The 27,396-nt window shown below is 53.2% G+C and overlaps 1 protein-coding gene across 4 annotated transcripts; it reads right to left on the bottom strand.

The window, feature by feature from the left end:
• Window positions 1-1,559: 1,559 nt before the first annotated feature.
• NUMBL (NUMB like endocytic adaptor protein) lies at window positions 1,560-27,175 on the bottom strand. Of its 4 annotated transcripts, none has more exons than XM_039251305.1 (10): window positions 26,997-27,175; window positions 23,502-23,586; window positions 22,145-22,284; window positions 21,130-21,204; window positions 20,968-21,042; window positions 19,653-19,793; window positions 11,900-12,089; window positions 7,022-7,324; window positions 3,836-3,958; window positions 1,560-2,984 (listed from the first exon to the last, which is right to left on the bottom strand). In XM_039251305.1, the coding sequence occupies exons 1-10, from the start codon at window positions 27,018-27,020 to the stop codon at window positions 2,347-2,349; spliced, it is 1,794 nt and encodes a 597-aa protein (XP_039107236.1). In that variant the 5' UTR covers window positions 27,021-27,175; the 3' UTR covers window positions 1,560-2,346. The 4 variants fall into 4 exon arrangements, with proteins under 4 accessions (XP_039107236.1, XP_039107227.1, XP_039107212.1 ...); XM_039251296.1 differs by having other exon boundaries at window positions 7,022-7,327; window positions 26,997-27,174; XM_039251281.1 differs by having other exon boundaries at window positions 7,022-7,327; window positions 20,968-21,204.
• Window positions 27,176-27,396: the final 221 nt, after the last annotated feature.

The raw sequence follows: 27,396 nt of genomic DNA, 5'->3' as shown, positions 1-27,396 counted from the left end.
CAGGGGAGGGTCAGAGAGAGAGGGAGACACAGAATCTGAACCAGGCTCCAGGCTCTGAGCTGGCAGTCAGCACAGAGACCGACACGGGGCTCGAACCCATGAACCGTGAGATGATGACCTAAGTGAAAGTCGGACGCTTAACCGACTAAGCCACCCAGGCGCCCCTAAATTAATTTTTTTAAATGTTTTATTTATTTCTGAGAGAGAGGGAGAGAGAGAGCGTGAGCAGGGGAGGGGCAGAGAGAGGGAGACACAGAATCTGAAACAGGCTCCAGGCTCTGAGTTAGCTGTCAGCACAGAGCCTGAGGCGGAGCTCGAACCCACAAACCGTGAGATCATGACCTGAGCTGAAGTCGGATGCTCAATCGACTGAGCCACGCAAGCGCCCTGAAGTGGTGACATTTGAACTGAGGCCTGAAGAATGAGTGGCACTGGGGCAAAGGTGCTGTGTCAGGAAAGGTGCTGTAGGCGGATGGAATGGCATCTGCTAAGCTTGGAGATGAGAAAGTGTGGCTCATTTCTGGCAGAGTCCTGGGCTCCCTCCCTAGGCACCCCTGGGTGCCCTGGCAGAGCCGTCTGGCACAGGTCCTCTAGCCCAGGGTCCATGTCTGGTCGATGGGCTGTAGACCCTAGAGGGCAGACCCTAAGTTTATTCCCTTGCAGCCTGGTGGTTTAATGATTGGCCCTGAGGTTGACCAGGAGCTACGTTGGAATCCCAGCACCACCCCCCAAATCAGATGCCAAGGGCTGAAGTGACCAAACTTCCCAATCCATCAACTGGGGATATAATATTGGGGTTCACAAAATCAATCACCTCATTTTCAAGAGCTATAAAGAATTAAACATAGGGGTACCCGGGTGGCTCAGTTGGTTGAGCGTCTGACTTCAGCTTGGGTCATGATCTCACGGTTAGTGGGTTCAAGCCCCACATCGGACTCTGTGCTGACAGCTCAGAGCCTGGAGCCTGTTTCAGATTCTATATCTCCCTCTCTCTCTGACCCTCCCCTGCTCGTGCTGTCTCTCTCTCTCTCTCAGAAATAAAAACAAACATTAAAAAAAATTTTTTTAAAGAATTAAACATATAATGTATACGTTGCATATTTTAAAGTATGTAACTTGTAGAGTGTATCAAGGGACCCCAGAAACAACAGGGACCTAAAAACAACATGCTGCCACGTCAGATGACATTTTGGCCTGAGTTACAGAAAATGCAATCGACCAAACAAGAATTTTCCAGCTTAAAGATAAAGGATTCTGAACCTGGTTATTGAAAATTTCAATACTGAAACTTATTACCAGCCAAATGCAATGTTTTAAATTCCTTGGCTCAAAATCTGTAAGCGTTAGAAATTGGGGTGATTGGTTTTGGGTCCCCTTTAATACCTCCCACATGCTGGGCCGGTATTCCCTGCTACCATGTTATGGCTCTGAGGATATTGTGTGGGAGACCCCCCCCCTTTTTTTCTTGTCTTGCTTTAGTAGAAGACTCAGAAGGGAAGGCTCTGTCACCCTCCCCCCCAACCCCCCCGGCACACACCCTGCTGTCCGAGGGGCACCATTATATTCTTCCTTTATTGGCTGTCCTTGTATAATACAAATCTGTGAGTTTAGATACAAAAAAATCTGGAAATAAAAGATAGAAAAGTACCCGCCAGGCACCCCTTCTTCCCGGACCCCTCCCCAGCGGGCACTGACGTGAGGTAACTGAGCATCTCTTTCCTCTTCCCCCAACCCCGCCTCCCGGGCCCCCAGCTTGGCCCCTGCCCCCATGAGACCTTGGCCCAAGGAAGATGTGGGCCCCCGAGTGGGGGAGAGGGGTGATAGGGGTGAGCACAGCATTGGCAGTGAACGCAGCAGGTGGGCAGAGGGAAGCCCTTTGCTTGTGCTGTGTCTGGGAGGGGACGGCCGGACTTGGGGTGGGCACTCGTGGGGGGCCCAGAAGAGCCCCTAAGCGGGCCTCCCTTTTCCATCCCACCCAACACTGCAAGGTGGAAAGTCAACAACAGAAACTGGGAAATGTAGATTGAACCGAGGGCACTCAGTGGGACTGTGGCTATCCCACCGTGTCTGGGGTTGGAGGGGGGGTGAGGGAAGGGCACCGCCGGCCTAAGTCTGGCAGTGAAATGGGTCCCTTAGCCAGGCTGGGTCCGTCCCTGAATTCCATCCTGTCGCAACCTGGGCGTTACAATGTCGGTTCTGTAGTGGTTGTGGGGGGTGGTCACAGGAAGGGGTTAGAGAGGGTGTTGGGGGGGGGCGCAGCCCCAGGGGCCAGGGCCAGGGAGAGGTTGGGCCTCCATTCCCAGGCGTGGGCACCTGGAGATGCTGGGGTGGGCAGGGCGGCTCGGGCTACAGTTCGATCTCGAAGGTCTTCTGCAGGTCGCCCGAGAAGGGGTTGGAAGGCTTCTCTCCAGCCGGTTTGCCTTCTAATGCTGCCCACTGGGCCTCAAAGGGGTCCAGTTCGGGGGCCGGGGCAGGCGCCGGTTCCGGGGGCCAGGGTGCCCCACTGGGGCGTGGGCGGACCTGGCCCCCTGGGGCAGTGGGCATGGTGGGGGGCGGGAAGGCCCCGGCTTTCCCGAGCAAGGTGGCTGGCTGGGGCTGGAGCTGGGCGGCTGAGCAGAAGGCATTGGCCACCATCTGTGAGGGGGTGATGCCCACCACGGGCACCTGGGGCATGGGCGGGTAGCCCAGGCCCGGGTAGGCGGGCACAAAAGGGGGCTGCATGTGTGGGGGCGGCAGGAACACGGCCACCTGGGCAGGCGTGGCATCGAAGGGCCCCACGGGGGCGGTAAAGGGCTGCAGGGCGGGGGCCCCCGGGGGCACTGAGGCCACTTGCTGCTGCTGCTGCTGCTGCTGCTGCTGCTGCTGCGCTTTGGCCACCTGGGACACCTCCTCCAGCCACCGCTCCGCCTCCGAAGGGGTCCGCTTGTGCCCGGGCTGGAAGGCAGCTGCAGAGGGCACGGAGGACTCACCCCAGGCAGAAGTCCCTAGAGGGAGGAGAGGGGCAGTTGAGGGGCACGGGCGGCAACTGAGAGATCCCAGGGCCGGGGGACCAAAGTCTGCAGCCACCGAGTCGCGCTCTGCCCCTCACCAGCTGTGTTGGCTTTGGGGCACGTGGCTTCACCACCCTGGCCCACGGCACGGCTCTCAAGTGCCAACAAAGTACACTTCTGAGATTCTAAGGCCCTAAGATGGAAAAGCCCAGGCATCATGGACATGTATCAGCCCGGCTTCCCTTCTGATGGGTCAGTGCCGAGCCCATTATTGCAGATTCTTAAAACCCCCCTTCGTCCTGGTATTTCGACACTGTACTATTCGAGGAAGCTAAGATTTGAAGACTGCATGGACCGTTCCCAGAGTGTAGGGGTCTAACCTGGTGGGTGAGGTTCGATGGCTTTACATTTGTGTCTCCTAAGAGCCTAGAGGTCTAAATTTAGTGCAGTTCCAAGTGCGTGCAGGGTTCTAGAACAAGCTCACGGCTTTAAGGTGACTCCCTGGTGTCACGGCTCCCAAACTGGAGTCTCTAATGCCCTGTGATCCTGAGGCTGCAGGTGTCTCAATTTTATGGTTCTGGGATGGGATGGTTTAAAATCGGTTTGAAGTTGCCCCCATGATTCTAAGGTTATCTTGTGGTTCTAGAGCCCATGGCTGTGAGATGACCCTGTGGTTCTAAGTTGATCCAAGGCTCTAACCTGACTCTATGGTGCTAGGATGGGCCCATGGCCCTTAGGTGAGCCATGTCTCTAAGCCCGTGGGACCCCAAGGTTCCTGGAGGGTTTGTGGCACCCCTGAATGGAACAGGAGACCGCAGGGGGGCGCTGTAGGGCGCAGATCTTACCTGCTGAGGCCGGTGGTGGCCCAGGCGCTGGTGCTCCACTACTGGCGAAAGATGAGCTGATCTGAGTGCACAGGGCATTGATGCCGTCACTGTCACTGGCACCAGGGGGCTCCATCTCAGGCACTGGGAAGTCAGGGAAGGGTGGAGGTCAGAGAAGAGGCCCAGGCCCTACCCTGGACCCCGTGCCCTCAGGTTGCCCTCTCTTACCACCTGGGGTCCTTTCCCTCACAAGGTGTGTACGTGGTGGGTCTACTCTGCAGTAACCAAATGGCCGTGGCCATGAAAATGCCAACTCCGTGGTTATGTGAGTGTAACATCTGAGTGGTACAACAGCCACGTGGTATGCGACATCTTGATGGCTGAGGTCCCAAACCAGGGAGGACCATATGATCTGTGTGTGGTGGGGCACCTGGGTGGCTCAGTCGTTTGAGCGTCCGACTTCGTCTCAGGTCGTGATCTCGTGGTTCGTGAGTCTGAGCCCCGCAACGGGCTCTGTGCTGACAGCTCCGAGCCGGTTTTGGATCCTCTGTCCCCCTCTCTCTCTCTGCCCCTCCCCGACTCGTGCGCGTGCCCATGCTCGCTCTTTCTCAAAAATAAATAAACATAAAAAAAAAAAAGATCTGTGTGTAGCTACAAACCAAGAGAAATATTTTAAATGTTCAACAACATATATTAATTAAAAAATATGTCCATCCACCTATCTGGAAGAGCACTGATGAGTCGGGTTGGATGTTGGCCACACTGTTGACCAGTGGCTGGGGATCATTCGTCCTACTTTGGATGGAGAAGCAGGGGGCCTTGCCCAGCACACCTGGCCTGGCCTATTGCACCCATCATGAGGACAGACACACACTGGTACCAGCAAGACAGGGAACGCTGAGCAGGTGCGGTGGCCTCACGAGGGCTTGGGATGAAAAAAAAACTGCCATCCAAATCAACAAGAGAAATGCCAGTGCGGTGTGACAAGAGCCTGTGACATCTCAGCGAGCGATCGTCTCCAAGGGAGCAGATGTGACGCTTCACTGAGCATCAGAGAAAAACGGGCTGCAGAGGGGCGCCTGGGGGGCTCAAGTTGGTTAAGCCTCAGATTTTGGCTCAGGTCATGATCTCACGGTCTGTGAGTTCGAGCCCCGCATCGGGCTCTGTGCTGACAGCTCAGAGCTTGGAGCCTGCTTTCAGATTCTGTGTCTCCCTCTCTCTCTGTCCCTCCCCTGTTTGCACTCTGTCTGTCTGTCTCAAAAATAAATAAACATTAAAAAAAGAAAAAAGACATGGGCTGTAGGATTTAGCAGGTGTGACGTGGGGGTGCCCAGGTGGGAGGGAAGGTGGTTTCTAGGTCAGGTCTATGACGACTGCGTTATTAGTGCAGATAGGTGTGCAGCTCTGAGGGCCTGGCATCTAAGTGTGACCAAAATCCAGGCGTGTGTCCTGTGATTCCCAAGCGTGAGCCAATCCAGGCAGCCATGTGGGACGTACGAGTGTGTTTGTGAGTGTGCACAGATTTGCAGGTGTGACCTCACACATCTGTGCAAATCCGGCTATGTGGTTTGTGTGTGCCGGTCTGCATGGGGTGTCTGGAGATGTGCCTAAGTGTGTGTTAAAGGAAACACCTGGTTCTGTGATGCCCCAGGGGGTGTGGCTTTTGAGTCAGATTAAGTGTGTGACTTCCGGGTACAGCAGAGTGACGCATGTGAATCTGTAAACTCCAGGTGGCGGGTCACATCCAGGCAAGCATACAACTGGCTACGGGGGCGGGAAGCTTCCGCCCGAAGCCCCGGGAGCCTGCCACCTCTCGGGAAGTGCATGTGACAGCCCTAGACAGTGCGTCATGGCGGGGTGCATGGGGACAGTGAATGCCAGGCTGTTTGAAGGCCGAGGGGTGTTGCGGGGCAAGGAGCACGTGTGCGTCACTCTCAGCAAGCACTGGGATCCGCTCAGCAGTCACCTTTGGGAGCAGCCCAGCCTTCTGGACGCAGATCAACACCTCCCACGCCAGTCCCGAGGCCGAGAGGTGGCTGTCTCCGATCTGGCATACGGAAGAGGAAAATGGGCCAGACCACATGACTTCCCCGACAGCTGGGGGAAGAGGCAGCCCTCTTGCCCGCCGCCCTCGGGCAGAACATGGCACCGCACCACACCTCTCACCCCTCTCCCATGGTGGACCTTGCTTTTCGAGCATGATATATACCACCTCTCTCCTATTTCTGGCCCACGGCAGACATTACTAATCAAGCACGATGCTTTTTCCCACTGAACTCTTTGCTCCCCATCCCCCTCACCTGGCCAGACCTCATGGCTCTACTGGCTAAACGTTGAGAGACAGCACGGTCTCTATAACTCCATTTTCCTTCTAAGAAAAACAGAACAGCTCTACTGCCTCTCCTATCACTGCCCAGGGCAGGCACTGCTCATAGATGATGACATGCTTGCTGCCTCTTTCCAGAGCACTGTGCTGCCTCTGCCTGAGCCTCTGCCCATCTGCGACCTCACAAATCCATCACTGTGCTCCATGACCCCTGGTCCCTGTGCTCACCTGTGCCCTTCGCCTCATGTCTCCACTGGCCCAATTCTGGGAGCCTCTCCCTGGGCACAACATAACTTCTGCTCTCTCTTCTCCCTTATCCATGGCAACCTTCACTAATCAACCACATGACGTAGCGCCTCGCTCTTTCTTGCCCACGGCAGGTGCCATGAACCCATCATAATCCTCCCCCACTCTGAGCCTGTATCCTTTACCTGGTCAGATCTGTCTCTATTGGCCAAATGCTTGGAGGGAGCATTAGCCTATGGAGTCTCAGTCTCCTCCTGGCCAGCAAAAAATGGCCATCTAGGCAGCTTTCCTCTCCCTAGAGGTTGGTACTCGAACCCATGACCTTGCTAATCAATCATGATGTATGCATGTTATGATGTACCTCTCGTTTCCCTAACTGCGGCAGGCATTACTAATCGATCAGGGCTTCTGCCATCCTGCTGGTCCTTGCCATTAGTAGACATTGCTAATCAATCATGATTCGTACTACCCCCTCCCCACCCTCACACTGGCGGCAGACACTGCTAATCGACCCTTTCCCAAGGCAGGCAGTGCTAATCGATCAAGGTGTCTACACCTCTTCTCTATCTGTTGCCTCCTCCAGAGGGGGGCAAGGCATTGATCCTAATGTTCTTCCCACAGAACCCGGGGCTCACCTGTGCCTTTCACCTGGAAGTCGGTGCGGCGCTGCAGTGTGGACGGTAGCTCATTCAGCCGTAGGCTCAGCTGCCGTTTGAAAGGTGAGTTTTTCTGGCTGAGGGCTGGGAACCCACGGAAGGAACCCTGGCGAACCAGCTGCTCCAGGGGGGCATGGCGGCGGGGGATGGCGGCCGCACTGGTGCCCGCAGCCACTGGGGTGCCCGCCTCACCCTTCTCCCCAGGGGATGTGGTGGCCGGGGTCGGGGACACGTGCCCAGGCTGGGCAGGGCCAGGAGCCGCAGTTGGGGCAGCTGCTGCCTCTGCTGGAGACACAGGGGACACAGGCGGTTAGATACCCCACTGGGGACATTTGCTCCTCTCTCACCCAGTCCCCTTGATCGTCCTCCAATGCTGCCTTCCTCACCTAATGTGTCCTGTCCTCGCGACAGGCTGCTCAAGGCCTGTCTCTCATCCCCACCCAGCCAATACGGGCCCTCCTCCGGCCCGGCCTTCTGTGTCTCCAGCTTCTGCCCCCAATCTAGCTCTCTCTAATGCGTCTCCTATTTTTCCCTTGGAGACCTTCTGTCTCCCTTTCTGATTAATTTCACAAATGCTTATTTGGTGCATAATGGATGCACCAGGCATTGTTCCAAATGCCTCGCAAGTATGAAGTCATTCGATCCTCACAGCCACCCCATGAGATCAATATGACCGTTATCCCCATTTTACAGATGTGGAGTCTGAGGCCCAGCAATGGTAAGGGACTTTGCCCAAGCCACCGTGCTAGCAAGGGGCAGGCTGACCCCAGGGTCTGTGTTCCAAATACCCTAACCTCTCTCTCCCTCTGCCTGCTCTCTCCACATCATGCTGTCTTCTTGTCATTTTGTCTGCTCTTCTATTTCCCACTATTCTTCCCACCTCAACTAGTTCGCCCCTCCTACCACTTCTAGACCCAGCCTGGCACACTTCTTCCTCTGGAGAATTTTCCAGATTGTTCCATACCTTCACTCTAGGAATGCCCTCTGTCTTCTGGGGGTACCTGGTCTCCCCACTTAGTACAAGGTGGACAGGGATGCCCCCCAGCCCTGACAAAACACAAATATACACCCATCCTCCAACCGGGGCCTCACCTGAGCTGCAGCCCAAATAGGAGATGAAGCTCAGGCCCAGAGAGGGTAGGGAGGTCACCCAGCACTGCTCCTCTCATCTTCCAGGTGGATGTGGTGAGGCTCTCACCCAGGCCTGGCTGGGGGCAGCTTGAACAAGCTTGGGACAGGTTGGAACCAGGAAATCACTTCTGTCCCCACCTTACTGGGGGACCTCAGGAAGCGCCCTCCCCTCCCTGGGCCCCAGTCCCCCCCCCGCCCCCCCGACTAAACCTGGGATAACCATCAGAGGCCTCTGGAGAGGGCCAATCGAGGCAGTGAATGTTCTGTGCTTTGGAATCTGACAAAAGCTGGGTGGAGAACTTTGTGAAAAGTGCACTGGTCCACAACTCCTACGTTGGAAAGAGCTCACTGCCGAAGGGCAAGTGCGGTGCCTTGAGACTGTAAATTGGCGCATCTACAGCAAAATGCTGGGTGATCCGTTTGGCAAATCATACCATGCTTTGTAACCTCTCATTTCGCTGTGCAAGCTGTGAACTGCTTTCTATAATGCCAAGTACCTGCAAATTACAACATCCTTTGGAAACAGCAAAACCCCTCGGAAACTCTAAATCGAATGACATTCTCTGTAAATTCCAATAGCCTATAGAAACAGCAAAGAAAGATCTGTACACCGTGGAGGACTGTGTACCTAGTGGGTTCATTTGTAAACAGTAAGACAATGTATACCTTTCAGGCCCTCTGTTAACTTCATTTTTATCTGCCTTGCAAATGGTAAAGTCCTTTACAAATTCAAATAGATGCTGTAGGGGCGCCTGGGCAGCTCAGTCGGTTAAGCATCTGACTTCAGCTCAGGTCATGATTTCATGGTTTGTGAGTTCGAGCCCCATGTCGGACTCTGTGCTGACAGCTCAGAGGCTGGGGCCTGCTTTGGATTCTGTGTCTCTCTCTCTGTCCCTCCCCTGCTCATGCTCTGTCTTTCTGTCCCTGTCTCTCTCTCTCAAAATCAAACATTTTAAAAATTTTAAAAAATAGATGTAAAGAGTAAAATACTTTGTAAACTGTGAAGAACTTTGTAAATTTGTTCAGAGGTTTGTAAATGGTCATGTTATTTACAAATAGAAACATACTCCAGGTTGGGGCGCCTGGATAGCTCAGTTGGTTAAGCGTCCGACTTTGGCTCAGGTGATGATCTCATAGTTCGTGGGTTTGAACCCCTGCGTCAGGCTCTGTGCTGACAGCTAGCTCAGAGCCTGGAGCCTGCTTTGGAATCTGTGTCTCCCTCTCTCTCTGCCCCTTCCCTGCTCATGCTCGGTGTCTCAAAAATAAATAAGCATTTAAAAAAGAAAGAAAGAAACGTACTCTGGGTTAAGCCTTCAAATCTTTGATTTCAGCTCAGGTCATGATCTCACCATTTGTGGGATCAAGTCCCATGCTGCCAGCCTGCTTGGGATTGTCTCTTCCTCTCTCTCTGCCACTCCTCCCTCAAAATAAATAAATAAACCAAAAAGAAAGAGGGGAGGCTGGGTAGCTCAGTCAGGCAAGCATCAGACATTGATTTTGGCTCTGGTCATCATCTCACAGTTGGTGAGTTTGAGTCCGACATCAGGCTCTTAGCTGATAGTGCAGGGTTTGTTTGGGATTCTCTGTCTCCCTCTCTCTCTGCCCCTTCCCCCACTCACACTCTGTCTTTCAAAAATAAACGTTAAAATTTTTTTTTAAAAAAATCATGTCCCTTATAGATACAGGTAATCCAAGATCCAGGTCAGAGTTCAGGGTCACCGTATCTTGTGTTCATTACTAATTGTCAAATCTCTTTAGTCTCCTTTAATCTGGGTCAGTTCCCCATGGTAAGTTCTCTGTAAACTTTTTTTTTTTAATTTCATTAAAAAAATTTTTTTTAATGTTTATTTTTGAGAGAGACAGAGAGTGAGCAGGCGAGGGGCAGAGAGAGATGGAGATACAGAATCCGAAGCAGGCTCCAGGCTCTGAGCGGTCAGCACAGAGCCCGACGTGGGGCTCGAACTCACAGATTGCGAGATCATGACCTGAGCCGAAGTCGGACGCCCAACCGACTGAGGCACCCAGGCACCCCTTTTCTTTTCTTTCTTTTTTTTTTTTTTTAGAGAGAGAGAGAGGGAGAGAGAGGGTGGGCAGGGAGAGGGGCAGAGAGGGGAAGAGAGAGAATCCCAAGCAGTCTCTGTGCTGTGAATGCACAGCCCGACGTGGGGCTCGATCTCACAAACTGTGAGATCATGACCTGAACCAATATCAAGAGTCAGTTGCTTAACTGACTGAGTCACCCAGGTGCCCCTGTTTAGGTTTATTTCTAAGTTCCTTATTATTTTTGGTGCAATAGTAAATGGGATTGATCCCTTAATTGCTTCTTCTGCTGCTTCATTACTGGTGTACAGAAACGCAACAGGTTTCTGAACACTGATTTTGTATCTTGAGACTTTACTAAACGTGTTTATCAGTTCTAGCAGTTTTTGGTGGAGCCTTTCAGATCTTCTATATAGTGAAAGTTTTGCAGATGGGGACAGTTTTATAACTTCTCTACTGATTTGGATGCCTTTGATTTCTTTTTTGTTGNGCCCCCCGTCAGGCTTTGTACTTGACAGCAGCAGGCCTGCTCGGGATTCTCTCTCCCTCTCTCTCTGCCCCTTCCCTACTCTCCCCTACTGCTCTCTCTCTCAAAATAAATAAACTTAAAAAAAAATTACACTGTGACTCAGAACACAGTATACTTACATTAAAACAAAAACCAAAAAACACTGTTTTAGGGGCACCTGGAGGTTCAGTTAGGCACCGGATTCTTTTTTTTTTTTTTTAATGTTTTATTTATTTCTAGGAGAGAGAGAGACAGCGTGAGCAGGGGAGGGTCAGAGAGAGAGGGAGTCACAGACTGAAACAGGCTCCAGGCTCTGAGCCGGCAGTCAGCACAGAGCCCGACGCGGGGCTCGAACCCACGAACCGCGAGATCATGACCTAAGCGAAAGTCGGACGCTCAACCGACTAAGCCACCCAGGCGCCCCATAGGCACCTGATTCTTGATTTCGACTCAGGCCACGATCTTACCTTCTTACCTTCATGAGCTCAAGCCCCCCCATTGGGTTCTGGGCTGGGTGTGGAGCCTGCTTGGTTCTCTTTCTCCCTGTCTGTCCCTTCTCCCCCCGACTCGTGTGCGGGTGGGCACACTTGTGCTCTCTCTCTCTCTCTCAAAAATAAATTAATTTAAAAAAAAGAACACCGTTTTAGAACTTACAAAGTATTTGCCACTTACGCCCAGTGTTCGAGTTTACCAGGTACTTTTCAAACCCTTTTGATGGGAACCCAGAGCAAGAAATACCTGTTACACACACACACACACACACACACACACACACGTGCACGCAAATATACATACTGAAATAAAAGTATCATCGAACTACACTTACGCTCACTACCTTCAGCTAATCTGATATTCCCTATTCTTCCCTATTTCATTTTTTTCAGCGGGAGCCACAATCCACGAGGCGGACTTCACAACCCATTAGCCGCCTGGATCCGCGGGTCGAAATGTCTCCCCGAGCGAGCAGGTAATGCAGCGCGGGCGGCTCTGCTGCGGATCTGTGGCCTGCAGGACGCGGCCCAAAGAACTCCTTAAACCCAAGTGCGCTTTATACACCGTAACCAAACTCTGTGGTTGGTGCTGTGCTTTGTAAACTGTAGAGTCCCGGTACCTCTGCAGCTCGCCCCCCCCACCCCCACCAGGGCCACTCGGTGCCCAGCCATCTGGGCGGCACCCACCTTTCTTTTTCTCGGAGGCCTCTCGCTCGGCCGGCCGGCCGCCGCCCGACAGGCGGAAGGAGCCCTCCCGGGCGAAGCTGGTGCGGCTGGCGTCGAAGGCGGCCGTGACCCCGCACTCCTTCTCCCGCCGCTGCTTCCGCTCCAGGCAGGCGGCGAAGGCACAGCCCACCGCGTGGCTCAGCCTCTCGCCCTGTGGGAGGGGATAGGGGTAGCTTGGAGACGCGCACGGCGCAGGGGGGACGCCAGGGTTCCCCGTGGCTGGGCTGGGTGCTGGGTGATCGCGGACAAGCCCCGCCTCCCACCCCCCACGCCGGGCCTCAGCACGGAGACAAATGACAGCTCTAAGTGAAAAAAGCCAGGAGCGGGGCACCTGGGTGGCTTAGTCTGTTAAGCGCCCGACTTTCGCTTAGGTCATGATCTCGCGGTTCGTGGGTTCGAGCCCCGCGTCGGGCTCTGTGCTGACTGCCGGCTCAGAGCCTGGAGCCTGTTTCAGAGTCTGTGTCTCCCTCTCTCTCTGACCCTCCCCTGCTCACGCGCGCGCTCTCTCTCTCTCTCTCCTAGAAATAAATAAAAAGCGTTTAAAAAAAAAAAAAAAAGCCAGAAGCAAGAGAGCAGGGCCCTTGGGCTCCATGGATGTGAAGTTCAAGAACCAGCAAAACTCATCCTCAGTGAAAAAAAAGCCGAAGAGCGGCCGTTCCTTAGTGGGTGGGGGTGGGAATTTTACTTCAAAAGAGAATGAGCTGGGGGGCGCCTGGGGGGCTCGGTCAGGTAAGCATCTGACTTTGGCTCAGGTCATGATCTCGGTGAGTAAGAGCCCCACTTCAGGCTCTGTGCTGACAGATTGAAGCCTGGAGCCTGCTTCGGATTCTGTGTCTTCCCCTCTCTCTGCCCCTCCGATGCTCATGCTCTGTCTTTCTGTCTCTCAATAATAAATAAACGTTAAAGGTTTCTTTTTAATTAAAAAAAAAAAAAAAGAATGAGCTGGAAACAAATGATTCTACTTAATGGCATGCATGCTGAAGGGTCCAGGGAAGTATTCTGAGGTCTGCAACTTTGAAATGCATCCAAAATGAGATGGGCAGATGAGACAGTTAAGCATCCAACTCTTTGTTTCGGCTTATGTCATCATCTCACAGTTTCGTGAGTTCGAGCCCCATGTCGGGCTCTGTGCTGGCGGTGTGGAGCCTGCTTGGGATTCTCTTTTTCCCAATCTCTCTCTCAGCTCCTCCCCTGCTTGTGCCCTCTCTGTCTCCCTCAAAATAAATAAAGAAAATTTAATTCTTAGAAAACGAAACAAAACAAAAACTGCCCCTGTTTCCTGAGTACATACTTAAGAGCCTCCAAGGCCACACTGATGCTGGCTTCCTATTTTCCAACTGTGTGTTCTCGAGAAAACCACTTTACCTCTCAGTGTCCAAGCCCCCTCGTCTATAAAATGTGGGCCCCAACAGCACTCACTTAACAGGGTTACATCTTAACAAGAATTACATGAGCTAATATATGCAAGGAGGCAAACAGCACTGGAAGCCAGCACAAGAGCCTGGCACAGGGAAACACCACATAGGTATCACTTTAAATCCATCCCCCTTTGTTGGAATCCTCACAGTCATGCCAGGAGGTGCACATGCTTATGAGCCTGTTTTACAGATGAAGACACTGAGCCCTAGTCAACACACCCATTATAAGTGATGGGCAGAGCTGGGATTCTCATGAGATCAACTTAGCTTCTGTTTCCTAGCCAATATGATCAGCCACCTTTGAAAGATGAACTTGGGAACAAAAGTCCTTTCCAAAATACTAACTAGCTGAACTCATCAGCATAGTAAAAAGGTTATGCACCAAGATCAAGTGAGATTGATCCCAGGAATGGAAGGTTGGTTCAACAAATGAAAATCAGTCAATGTCATACATCACATTAACAGAAAGAGGGGGATAAAGCCACACGATCATCTCCATTAATGGGGAAAAAGCATTTGACAAAATCCAGCATCCTTTCATGATAAAAAAAAAAAAAGTTCAACAAACTTGGAATAGAAGGGAACTTCCTCAATCTGATAAAGGATGTTTAGGAAAAACTCACAGCTAACATCATACTCAATGGTGAAAGAGTGAAAGCTTTTCTGTAAGATGAGGGTACCCATTTTCATCACTTGCATTCAATGCTGTGTCAGAAGGTCTAGCCAGAGTAATTAGACAAGAAAAAGAAATAAAGGCATCCAAATTGGAAAGGGAGAAGCAACACCATCTCTATTTGCACATGACATATTTTATATGTAGAAAACCCTAAGGAACTCATAAAGGAACTATTAATGGTAATAAATGAATTTGGCCAAGTTCCAGGATATAAGATCAACACAAAAAAATCAGTTATATCTATATGCGCTGACAGTGAACGACCCAAGAATGAATCTAGAACAATCCCATTTATGAGAGCATCTGAAACAATAAGATGGTCAGGAATAAATTTAACCAAGGAAGTGAAAGACATGTGTGCTGAAAACTACCAAACGTTACTGCAAAAATTAAAGAAATGGAAATACATCCCATGTTCATGGATTTGGAAACTTAATACTGTTAACATATCAATAATTCGAAAGTGGTTTATATATTCAATGCACTCCCCATCAAAATCCCATCAGACTCTCGCAGAAATAAGAAAAGCTGTACTCGCAGAAATAGCAAAGCTGATCCTAAAATTCATATGGAATTGCAAAGGATCCAGAATGGCAGCCAAAGGGATTTTGAAAAAGAACAAAATAAAAGAACTCACACTTTCTGATTTAAAATAGTACTCCAAAAGTATTACTTTAAAGTAATCAGAACAATGTGATCCCACCATAAAGATAACCATATAGATCTATGAAATAGAATTGAGAGCCCAGATATCAACCCACACGTTTACGGTCAACTGATTTTCAGTAAGGGTACCAAGACTATTCAAAGGAGAAAAAATAGTCCTGTTAACAAATGGTGTTGGGACAAATGGATATTCACATAGAAAAAAATTAAAGTTGGACCCCCACCTCATACTATTTATAAAAATTAACTCAAAATAGGTTAAATTAAAAATTTTTAATTAAAATAAAATTTAATTAAAAATTAAATTATAAAACTCTTAGAGGGCTTAGTCGGTTAAGCGTCCGACTTCAGCTCAGGTCATGATCACATGGTTTGTGAGTTCAAGCCCCGCGTCAGGCTCTGTGCTGACAGCTGGCTCAGAGCCTGGAGCCTGTTTCAGATTCTGTGTCTTCCTCTCTCTCTGACCCTCCCCTTCTCACACTGTCTCTCTCTCTATCTCAAAAATAAATAAAACATTAAAAAAATTAGAAAACAAAACAAAACAAAAAACCCTCTTAGAATAAAACATGGAGTAAATCTTCATGACCTTAGATTTGGCAATGGATTCTTATGACACCAAACACACAAACAACAAAAGAAAACATAGATAAATTGAATTCATAAAAAGTAAAAACAATTTAGGGAGTCTGGGTGGCTCAGTAGTTAAGCATCTGACTTCGGCTCAGGTCAAGATCTCACAGTTTAGGAGTTCAAGCCCCAATTTGGGTCACCCCTGCTTCTCTCTCTCCCGCCTTCCTCTGCTCCTCCTGGGATTCTCTCTCTCTCTCCCTCTCCCTCTCTCTCTCTGCCCCTTGCTCACTTGTATCCTCTCTCTCTCAAAAAAAATTTTTTTTTAAAACAATTTATACATGAAAGGACACTGCCAAAAAAGTAAAAAGACAACCCCCAGAACGGAGGGAAATTTTTGCAAATCATAGAACTGATAAGAATCTACTATCCAGAATATATGAATTTCTTACAACTCAACAATAAAAAGACAAACAGGTAAAAAATGGGTAAAGGATTTGAATAGACATTTCTCCAAAAAGATAAACAAAGGGCCAATAAACACATAAGGAAGAGTCTCAATATCATTAGTCAGCAGGGAATGTTAGTGGGAATGTAAAATGGTGCGGCCACCGTGGAAAACAATTTGGCAACTCCTCAAAAAGTTAAACACAGCTTCACTATATGATCTGGCAATCCAGCTTCTAGGTATAGACCCCAAATAATTAAAAACAGCGACTCAAACAAATACTTGCACACCAATGGCCACAGAAGCATTATTCACAATACCTACAAGGTAGAGACAACCTAAAGGTCCATCGATGGATGAAGACAGAAACAAAATGTAATAGAGCCATGCAATGGGATATTATTCGGCCATAAAAATGAAGGAAGACTGATACATGCTACAATACAGATGAACCTTGAAAACATTCTGCTAAGTGCAAGAAGCCAGACACAAAAGACCACAGACTGTATGATTCACTCTGCAAGAACTATCTAGAAGAGATAGCTCCATAAGGACCGAAAGCAGACTAGCCGTTGCCAGGCTCGGGGAGGTGGGTGTGGGGAACAGGGAGTGACTACTTAATGAGCGTAAGGTCCCTTTTAGGAGTTCTGAGAAGGGCGCCTGGGGGGCTCTGGTCATGAGCTCATGGTTTGTGGGTTCGAGCCCCACACTGGGCTGTATGCTGACGGTTCAGAACCTACTTGGGATTCTCTCACACTCCCCGCCCTCTCTCTGCCGGTCTCCGGCTTGTTCTCGCTCTCAAAATAAATAAATAAATAATCATTAAAAAAATAAAAAGGAGCGATGAGGGGCACCTGGGTGGCTCAATTGGCTAGGCGTCTGACTCTTGATTTGAGCTCAGGTCGTGATTTCATGGATCACTGAGTTCGAGCCCCACATTGGGCTCTGTGCTGATGGCGTGGAGCCTGCCTCGGGTTCCCTTTCTCCTTTTCTCTCTGCCCCTCCTGCTTTCTCTCTCACTCTTTCTCTCCTTCTCAGAAATAAACATTTAAAAAATTTACATTTATTTATTTTTGAGAGACAGAGACAGAGCCCAAGTGGGGGAGGGGCAGAGAGAGAGGGAGACACAGAATCCGAAGCAGGCTCCGGGCTCTGAGCTGTCAGCACAGGGCTCGAACCCACAAGCTATGAGATCCTGACCTGAGCCGAAGTCAAGTGCTTAACTGACTGAGCCACCCAGGCGCCCCTAAAATAATGAATTTTATGTGTGCTCCTTTCTTGCTTGGATTCTCATCCTCAAGTACTTGTCTTTTTCTTTTTTTAAAGCTTATTTATTTATTCTGAGATAGAGTGCACAAGCAGAGGAGGGGCAGAGAGAGAGAAGAGAGAGAATCCCAAGCAGGCACTGCGTCGTCAGCACGGAGCCTGACGTGAGTCTCGAACTCACGAACCGTGAGATCATGACCTGAGCTGAAACCAAGAGTGGGGCACCTAACTGACTGAGCCACCCCTGGCGTCCCAAGTACTTGTCAAATGATAGCGACTGTTTCTAGTTACTGAACATTTGTTTTGGGACCCCATTTAGCACTTTCTGTGTGTGCCCATAATATGGGCTTCCCTGACACACCTGTCCGCGGCCACTGCTATTATCTCCATTTTACGGAGGAGGAAACTGATTCCCAGAGAGGAAAGCCACTTGTGCCTAACGTCCCACGGCTAGGTGGTGCGACACTGAATCCACCCTAACCATGTGGCATGTTTTCCAAAAATAGCCACAACAAGTTTCTGGCAACTATGCGCTCTTCCAGAATTATGTCACTCTCTATCGGCGGCAGAGTCTGTGTTCTCCTCCCTTCGCCTGGGAAGACCTCTGTGACTGCCTGGACAGAGTGTCACAGGAGCAATGCTGCGTGACTGCCAGGACCAAGTCCACGCAGGCCACACCGCTTCCTCCTGGCGCGAGCTCGGCCTCGCTCTCTATCTCCTTCGACTCACTTGGGAGCCCTGAGCTACCATGTAAGAAGTCAGCTCTCCCAAAAGCGTCTGTGCTTGGAGACGCCTTCTGGAGAGGTCCTGAGACTACCTGAAGAGTGAGAGGTGTCCGGCCAGGCTCCTGGCCCCACCCAGCTGAGCCTTGTCCAAGTTCCTGACCTACACGTCCCCCCCATCCCCCGAGATAATAAATGACTGCCGCTACACGCTGGGGCAATTTGTTATGCAGCCGCAGATAACTGCTACAACTGGTATGCTACGCTCAGGAAACAGCAGTCGCTATGGGCTCTAGGCTTCTAGTATCTTCACGCTAGCCACCCCCAACCAGCTGGCCATAATCAGTACCGACGCATCAATCCTAACATGCTCAAATTTGTCTTTCTCCCCCAGTTCCGAGGTCTGGAATTGTGTGTACAAGAGAAGAAATTGGAGGTACTGACAAGTTTGTGGGGTTCAGAACTCCTGGGGTGGAGATTTCTGAAATACGAAGGAATCCTTGCGGGGGATACTGTTAGAATCTGAGAGGGACGCATGTGGTTTTACTCGCCCAGCATCCATTCCTCTTGCTTTTGATAACAGCACCCCGGGATTCCCTTTGGGGAGCTCCTCTTTAACGCCGGGTACATCTAACTGTGTGCCCCAGCCTCCCCCGACCAAGGGGAGGGCAGTGACCCCCACCAGGCCAATTCCATGTCCTCTTGTTGGAATTTTAACCCAGGACACTGGGAGACGGGATTCATTTCTGCAACAGCGCAGCGAAAGACTGGTGTTTTGTCCTCTGGTGTTTCGTCCCCAGGCTGCCCAGCCCCCTCACCTTTCTGATGCTTAACACTTTGATTGCTCTTCGCTTTTGTGGGATGCCTCCTACCACACCATCCTGGATTTTCTGATACCCGTATCAGTTTCTGTTGCCGGCCACTGAAAAACACTGGCTAATGTAGGGAGCTGAGAGACTGCCTTCCTACCAAGTTGGGTGGGGTCTGAGGTCAGGGTCAAGGACAGACTAAAGACTGTACTTTCCACCTTTTTTTTTTTTTTTTGCAGCCAACGGATATCCACGTGGCCGAATTCTGGCCAACGGGATGTAATTGTTCCGTGGCTCCCCAAGAGGAGAGGGCATGCCCCTCTGCCTGCCTCCTTCCTTCATGTAGCTGGAATGAAGATGTGAAGGCTGGAGCATGGGCACCCATTTTGGATCACGGGAGGAGAGGCCACACTCCAGTGCAGCGACAAGATAAAGGAGCCGCGGCCCTTGATGAGCAGAGGGAAGCCACAGTGATCCTGCACTGCCTGCCTCTTCCACAGGACACGGGAACAAACTTCTCTCTCACGGAAATGACTGGCAGCTGCGGTTTTCTGTCACAGCCTCAGAATCCTAACTGTGAGACTGTACTGCTGAAGACGGTCCATTAGGGGCTTTCATCAGATTCTCAGAGGGGACCTTTGAGAACCCCCTCAAATGTAAAGAACCACAAGCACGATGAAGCAAGGTTTGAAGAAGCGGGAGTGCCTGGAAGGTATTGTTGAGATGGGCCCGCTGGGGGCGGAAACGCTCTACAACTTGACCTGGGGGGGGGGGCGCGGTTTACATAAGCAAGAATTGATGGAGCTGTGCCGAGGCCACCTGTGCAGGTTACTGTATGCATGTGACTCTCGTAAAAAAGAAAAATGAGAAAAATACGAAGAACTCCCGATAGCGAGGAGAATGATCACTAATGTTTCCCTGAGCGCTGCTGATGTGCCGGCCGTCATTCCAATACTTGGTATTAACCCACGCGAGCCTCCCCATAATCCTCTGTTAGAGCTGTGAGGACACAGGGGAGGGGAGGGGAGGAGGGAAAAGGAGAGGGAAGGAGGGTGACTGGTCGGACTCCACAGGGGACAAGGGTCAGCCTGGCTCCCCACCGCCCCCCCCCCCGCCACCACCCCGACTTTGGTGATACTCACGGAGTCCTTGAGCGCCAGGAAACAGTGGCAGATCCATCGGCGGGTGGTCCCGTCGCGGCAGATGTAGGAGAAAGCCTTGTCCAGGTTGCGGTCGGGGGCACAAAAGGAGACCTTTTCGATGGTCTGGTCTACCAGCAGGTCCTGGAAGGTGGCCGGAGAAACCAGGAGAGGGACTTGAACTACCTTTCACGTACTCATTCGGCACTCCCCCCACCTCTGCCCCCTGTCCCCGTCCTGCACGGGCTGGGGACCCACTGAAACAGCAGTGGGCCCTGCTCACATGCACAGGGCTCTGGGCTTAGTGGGGGAAAAGGGCCCATCACCAGAGAGAGGGACAGGCAGGGGCCAGGACCGTGGTGGGGGGGGCGCGGGGACCCGTGGCAGTCAGGAGGGCGTGCCTGATACAGCTTGGCAAGGAACCAGGCAAAGCTTCCAGGAGGAGGTATTTTTGTTATGTTTTATTTATTTTTGAGAGAGAGAGACAGAGAGACAGAGCACTAGCGGGGGAGGGGCAGAGAGGGAGACAGACTCCGAAGCAGGCTCCAGGCTCCGAGCTGTCAGCACAGAGCCCGACATGGGGCTCGAATCCACAAACTGTGAGGTCGTGAGCTGAGCCGAGGTAGGACGTCCAACGACTTAGCCCCCCAGGCGCCCCAGGGGAAGTATTAACCAGGCAAAAAGGCAGGGAACAGACTTTCAGGGTGAAAGAACTGCGTGTGCAAAAGTATCCATCCCGTTTAGTTGTTAACCTGACTCTTGCCATGTGGCGCGCCTCCCGGGAGCATGAGCTGGCGATCTCTGGGCAGGGAAGTCAATGGTGAGCAAACAGAGGCTCAGGTCTGGGCCCCAGGATGCTCCCATCTGGCCGGGTACACGGACGATAAACACGGAACAGCTAACATCCACCGATCTGAGCACGTATGCTGCCCCAGGCACAGTCTCACACAGCCCGCATATATCGTCTCGCGTAAGGGTAGGGGCCGTGTTTGTCCACATTTTACAGATGAAGGAACTGAGGGACAGAGGGCTTGAACCTCACACTCTGGGTCACCCCGCAGATACGTGGGTGAGCAGGGATTCGCTCAAAGGGGGCCGCCCCGCACCCCCTAACTGGGCCAGCTCACAGATTCCTGCAGACTCAGTCCTGAATTATGACCATGAGGGGTGCCAAGCCGTTGCAGGAGCACATGGTCTAGAAGGTCCGGGAGGGAGGGACGTGGTGGGAGTGGGTGGGAAGGTGTCCTAAGCCCCGATTCAAGCAGGGTGAGGAGAGGGGCCCACTGGGGTCCCACCCCCACCCCCGCGGGCCGCCTACCTTGGTCTTGTCATCCACCACTCGGAGCCCATCGGCTGACACCCAAAGCACAGACTTCACGGACTTCCGGCCCATCTGGGGTTGGGGAGGAGGAGAAAGGGCCGGGTCAGGGCTGCCTCTTCCAGTGCGGCCCTGCCCCCTCGCGGCCCAGCCCTCGCTCACCGCCTTCAGCTTCTTCACGGCGTCTTCACACACGTGCATCCCCCGGGACTCCTCCACCTCCACGTGGCCCAGGTACTTGGCGGAGGGAGGACAGGAGAGTAGCACAGTCATCACTACCGCCTAGTGTTTCCCAAGCAGCCGCGACGTGTCACCCAATGTCTCCTGGCCCGTCACACACATTAACTCACTCCGAGCCTCCACTCTGTGAGGTGGGTACTCTATTCCCATCCCAGATATACCGATAAGGACACCAAGGCCAGTGGGTGTAGTGCTGACTCGATTCCCGGGCACTAACACGTTACCCCCTTCCTTCTGGGGGCCAGTGTCCGCATCTCTCTGGGCCTCAGGCCAGTGCTGACCCACAGGGGTAACCTCATCCCAGCCCCCGCTCCTCCTGGGTGGGATGGCTCTATTTGCCAGCCTTTTCCCGAGGACAGCAAGCTCAATGACACGCTGCCCACAGCTGCAGGTTAGTGACACACCCTTTATTGGCTCCCTTCCCTTCCCAGCATTCCCTGCGCTTCCAGATGGACCCCCCCACACACTCCACACCTACTTCTGGGGGAAGGGAAAAGAAAATGGAGGGGTTATGACCATCGGCTCCCTTCGCCCAGCCAGGCAAGGGACTGAGTTGGGATTTGAGCCTGAATCCTGGTGTCTCCCTCCCAGAAGCACAACGTGCGTTGTAAAGAGTCGTGATGGTCTAAACAAGAAAACACTTCACAGTAAAGGACTGTGCAACTACTACAGGCTTTTGTGACCTTTCCTTTTGGAAGTAATTGTGAGCTCGCAGAGGATGGGGTGACTCGAGGAAGGACGTCCCCTGGCCCCTGGGGTAATAATACCTTCCTGGTACAAGAGAACATGTGTTGGATTTTAATCCCAACTTTGAAGGGCCCAGGCTGTGGGGTTCTTTGGGGAGGCGTCGTCTCTTGCACACGACCCAGGGCCTCAGCCTCTGGCCCTGGCCAGGGACCTCGTGCACACGGCCCCTGCACACACCCCGCCCACTCACCCTGACTGGGAAGCTGCAAGTCCCCTTGCGCACCGCGTCCTCATCTGCCTGCCACTGGTGGGGGCGTGACGCCTCAGGCACGTAGGCTGGTTTCCGCCGCCGCAGGCTCTGCCGTAACTTGTTCATGGTGCCCGCCCCTTCTGCTGACACAGGACAGGGGTGCGGGTCAAGGGCGGGGAGGGTCAGACAGCATGGGATTTGGGTTACAGGGTTATAGGGGGTCCCTGGGTCAGAGGACACGGCATTCAGGGAACGTGCATCGGCAGCGGTGAGGGGCCCCCGGGAAAGGGCGCAAGGGGAGGCAGGGGGGTGCCAGAGTCAGCGGTGGGGATTCGGAAGAAAAATATGGGGCAAAGGTGCATGGAGGTCTGGGACGGCGGTCAGGAGTCACAGCTTTGGGCCGTCTGGAGATTGGGGACGTGGCTGTCAAGAAGTAGGTGGCTTCAAACTCATGGGGAGTCAAGACCTTGGAGGGCATGGGGGTTAGAAGGCATAGGGCCCAAGGCCAGGAGCTTGAGGGGTAGGTGGTCAGGGGCTGAGATGATTAGAGGGCTCAAGAACTGGGCATTGCAGGGGCACCTGGGTGGCTCAGTCGGTTGAGCCTCTGACTTTGGCTCAGATCATGATCTCACGGTTCGTGGGTTCGAGCCCCGCATCAGGCTCTGTGCTGACAGCTACCTCAGAGCCTGGAGCCTGTTTTAGATTCTGTGTCTCCCTCTCTCTCTGACCCTCCCCTGCTCACGCTGCCTCTCTCTCTCTGTCTCAGAAATAAATAAATCATTAAAAAATTAAAAAAAAAAAGAACTGGGCATTGCAGGAGTCCGATATGGGGGCGGGGAGGCCTGGGTTCGATGGTTCGATGTGGGGGAGGACTCAGAAGGTCCAGGGACTGAGGTCCAGAACCCAAGCCAGGGGGTGTGGAGGCTGCGGGCTCATCTCTGTGCCTCTGAGATACGCTTCTCTGACAACTGTCTAGTCTAAGGCAGGAAGCCCTGGAGCAGGGTGTACCTGTGACCATCAGGGGAAGGGACGCTAGTGGAGGCGGCCACAACGGAGGTGGGGACAGTCTTCACGGACCGATAAGCCATACGGACTGTCCCAGGAGGAGCACGAGGGGACAACCAGGATGCAGCACCACCAGCAGATGGGGACTGTGTGTGTGCGTGCGCGCGTAACTGGTAATGTTCCTGAACGCTGTCTAGACCTAAGCGTGCAATGACTGTGTGAGTGTGTATTTCTGAAGGCTGTAAGTACAGAAGGACACCGGGCTGAGAGTGGTTGTCGGTGAAGGTGCGTGTCCAGAAAGGCTGTCTGTGTGAGGGTCTGGGTCTTGCCCTGGCCCCAGCTGGTCACTCACCTGGCTCCGTCCTGGAGGTTCCGGGGGGCCCCGGGGCCCCACACGGGGCTGGGGGCAAATACTGCTCAGGCCTCCTGGGTCCGCCCTGCCCAAGGAAGGGAGGAGAAGGTGAGAAACTGGCTTGGGTTGGGGCTCGGTCCCCTACCTCACCCCCTCTTTGGACTACAGCCAACCCCCCCTCTATCTCAGGCTCCCTGGTGAGAGCCCTGGTTGTCATAGCAACCGTTACTTGGGAGATCAGCCACCTGGTAGCAAGGGCCTAGGAATGAGGAGGTGTGTTTCCAGGGGCACGTGTAGGGGATATCCTGGCCTCAGGGTATATCCTGGTCAGGGCTCTCCACACACGGTGACACACAGACACGCACGCTGCCTCACACAGATGCACATCACCGATCGCAGCCACTATACCCAGCTGGTCAGAGATCTACGTTCACGGACAGATATTGGGCCACACGCATTTCAAGTCCCAGACTGCCCAGGCACCGCCACAAACATCTGGTCCCATCAGCCACCGAATATGTGGTCCCTTCCGTTTTCTCAGACACGTGCAAAGAGCTGCGCCCAAGCACCCCTCTCCCCCAGAGGGGCACACTCCCCACGACAGTTAAGTCTCCTCAGGCCCCTGCCCAAGGCATTCACGTCGCAGACCCACGCACACAGAATTGCACCAGTCCAAGGTCACCCATTAGCACCAAGTCACGCGTAGGCACAACTGCTGTCACACATGGCTCCAACGATGCACGCTGACCTCTGGTCACGGATACACGCAGACACATCGACACACATATGGCCACACACAGACACACCCAGTCACAGCCACGTGTGTTTAATCATCTATGGGGACACGGCTGCACACGAGTACCCAGCTCCAATGGAATCAGCCACACCAACACAATGTTTTGGTCACATGCTGTCACAGTCACACACACCGTGTCACAGGGGCACACATGCGGTCACAGTATGAGCCACACTTACACGGATAGTCTTGCACACCCAATCACACACAGAGACACCGACGGCCATGGCCTCTGCGTTCTAGAGAAACAGGCACACACGCTCAAGACACATATGTAACCACCCAGAGACAACTGTCCCTAAGGATGGCCACACTCAGGGACAGCCGGACAGTTACTGGTTCAGAGTCACAGCCATGCACATGTCAGAAATGGCCATGTGGGCAGTCACATATCATCAGTGTCCACGTTACCCAGCCACGTACCGTGGTCTTGGAACAGTCACCCAGCGTCCCGTACCTAGCCCTACATGTCCCCCCCTCACAGAGAAACACACAGTCTCTCCAGGCAAACCCACGAGTCACAGGGATAAGCAAGGGGCCACATACAATCACAGACCCATGGGGAGAGACACACAGTATCTCACACCTAGAGACACCAGCACACAATTTCTACTTCGCACGCCATAAGCACATGGTGATGAAGAAACAGAACTCAGAAATGCAGTGACCCAGACATCGCATTTACAGCTGAGTTGACCCAGAAGACACAGTCCCCGAGAGAGCCATGTCCACAGCCAGGACAGTCACCCAGTCACCACATCACGCAGACTGAAACACAGCCAGTCCAGCGTGTGCATGGGGACACACACACACACACACACCAGACAGCCTCACAGCGATTGACACACACACTCTCCCAGGGCATGACACAGACACAAGTACAGATATTCACAGACACGGAGGTCACACACGAATACGGAAGCCACCATCACACACATCACCCCCCCAGCCATGAACACAGTTACCTGGTGCCACCACACACGATACACCAAGAGCTTGAGTCACACACGATGAAATAACCCTCTATTAATAGTCAGGGTTCAGACCCCAACTCCAATATTTAACCCAAATATCTCTCTCTCTCACACACACACACACACACCTATAAATGCGCATAGTCACTTAGTATCAACACACAGAGCCTGATGGAGTCATTTCTACCACCGTTGTCACATACATAGATGTGACCATGGGCACACAACTGCCGTCATGCAAGTCACAGTGCCATGACCCAACCACACACAATGCGACTTCGTGTATAATGGCAGACACACACCCAGAGTTGCAGGGAGAGTTGTGTGTCACACAGACGTATGGATGACCCACATACACAATCAGCCATGGATACAACCACAGACGTTCACAAGTCACTGGGAGAGTGGCACATGGACACAGAGTCATAGACACAACTCCACCACGTACACGGTCCCAACTCCACCCACTGCTCACCAGCCACACACAACTCGCCCAACCCCACGCCCAGCACACACACTGTCACAACGCAGTTATAGCTACCAAAGCACACACCCTGGGTCACAAAAGATGTGATCACAGACACAGCCACATAGTCACAACCACGCACACACACACACATACACACACTAAAAAGTAACGGGGCTCTGCACAAGGAGCAGCTGTCAAACACACACAGTCACACAAATGCTGGGGTCACATACAGACACAACCGCACACACTCCCAGACACAACCGCAAGCACAACACACGGACACACAGGATTCTTCACAGTCCCCAGCTCCAGCACACGCGTGCACACACACCACAGTACCACAAACACTAGGTCACACTCTTAGCCACCTCCCCGTCGCCTGCCTCCCCCCTTCCCCCCAGGTACCACACACAAAGCCGCCCGTCACCCGTCAACGCAGACGCTGCAGACAGACAGGGCTGTGCTGGGTCCCTGGGGAGCCGCCCCCCCCAATCCTGAAGCCTGGGGGGCCATACCCGGGAGGGGGCGGTGGCGCATTGTCTGCGGGCGGGGCCACTCCCAGGCAGCTGGGGCAGCCCCGGGGACCCTTGACCAAGCCTTTGGGGGTTGCCTAAAATTTCCCTATTTTATTCAGGCTGGGTGGGGGGTGGAGTCCCAGGCACGGGGACCTTGTTTTGAGAAGGGGCTATTCCTGGGTCACCGCCCAAGGATTGGGAGCGATGCTGTGCCCAGGATATCTCTGAGGCCTGGGTACAGACTGTGCCTGGAATGCCCCCTAGGCCTCGGCTTGGTGGGGAAGCCGTTCCCAGGGACCCCATCCTCAAGACCTTGCCTAGAGGGTTGCTGTGCTCAGGGACCACCTAAGGGAGGGAGGGGGAGGGATTGCGACTGGTCTGGAATGGCCTCCTGGAGGCCTTGGCTTGATGTGGGGGTTGTGTCCTGGACCCCATCCCCAAAACCTTGCCCAGGGAGTTATACCTAGAATCCGTCCCCCTGTCCTTGATTTTTTTGAGGGGCAGGTCTGCGTCCAAGATCCCTATCTCCAGGGCCTTGGCAAGAGAGGGCCTGTGCCCCAGACCCCTGTCTCTCAAGCTTCGGCTCGGTGGGGGCCCGTCCTGGACCCCCACCCAGGCCCACCCTCCCCTGTCTTGGCACCCTCTCTCCATCCGGGCGCCGCGGCCGCCTCCCACCCTCCGCCACATCAGCAGCGACGCCGCCCCCCACCCGAGTCCCCCCTCTCCCGCCCTTCTCACGCTGGCCGCCGCGCTGCGGGACATCCAGGGCCCGGGCGCCCCCGCCTCCCGCGGCCCCGGCTGGGCCCGGATCCCCGAGCGCTGCTGCTGCTGTGGCGGCGGCGGCGGCGGCGGCAGCTCGGTCTGACGCGGGCCGGGGCCGGGGACCGGGGGATGGTGCGGGATGCACGCGCGCGAGCCTGCTCCGCTCCCCCGAGGATTCCGTTCCGGGGGCGGGGGAGCGCCCCTCCTGCCTCGGCTCCCCGCCCCAGCCCCGCCCATTGGCTCGCCGCCTGCGGGATATGCAAAAAAAACCCCGCCCCGGCCCGGCGCCTGGCCGGTTCGAGCTCCACCCCCTGGCCGGCAGGCCACGCCTATACGCAGATATGGCCCCGCCTTCTCCGGTGCGGCCACCGCCCCG

This window comes from Hyaena hyaena, unplaced genomic scaffold (assembly GCF_003009895.1).
Source record: "Hyaena hyaena isolate Hyena2069 unplaced genomic scaffold, ASM300989v1 scaffold_9, whole genome shotgun sequence".
Taxonomy (NCBI): Eukaryota; Metazoa; Chordata; class Mammalia; order Carnivora; family Hyaenidae; genus Hyaena; species Hyaena hyaena.
The sequence above is the reverse complement of the archived record's forward strand: the minus strand, read 5'-3'. Positions and strand labels throughout refer to the sequence as shown.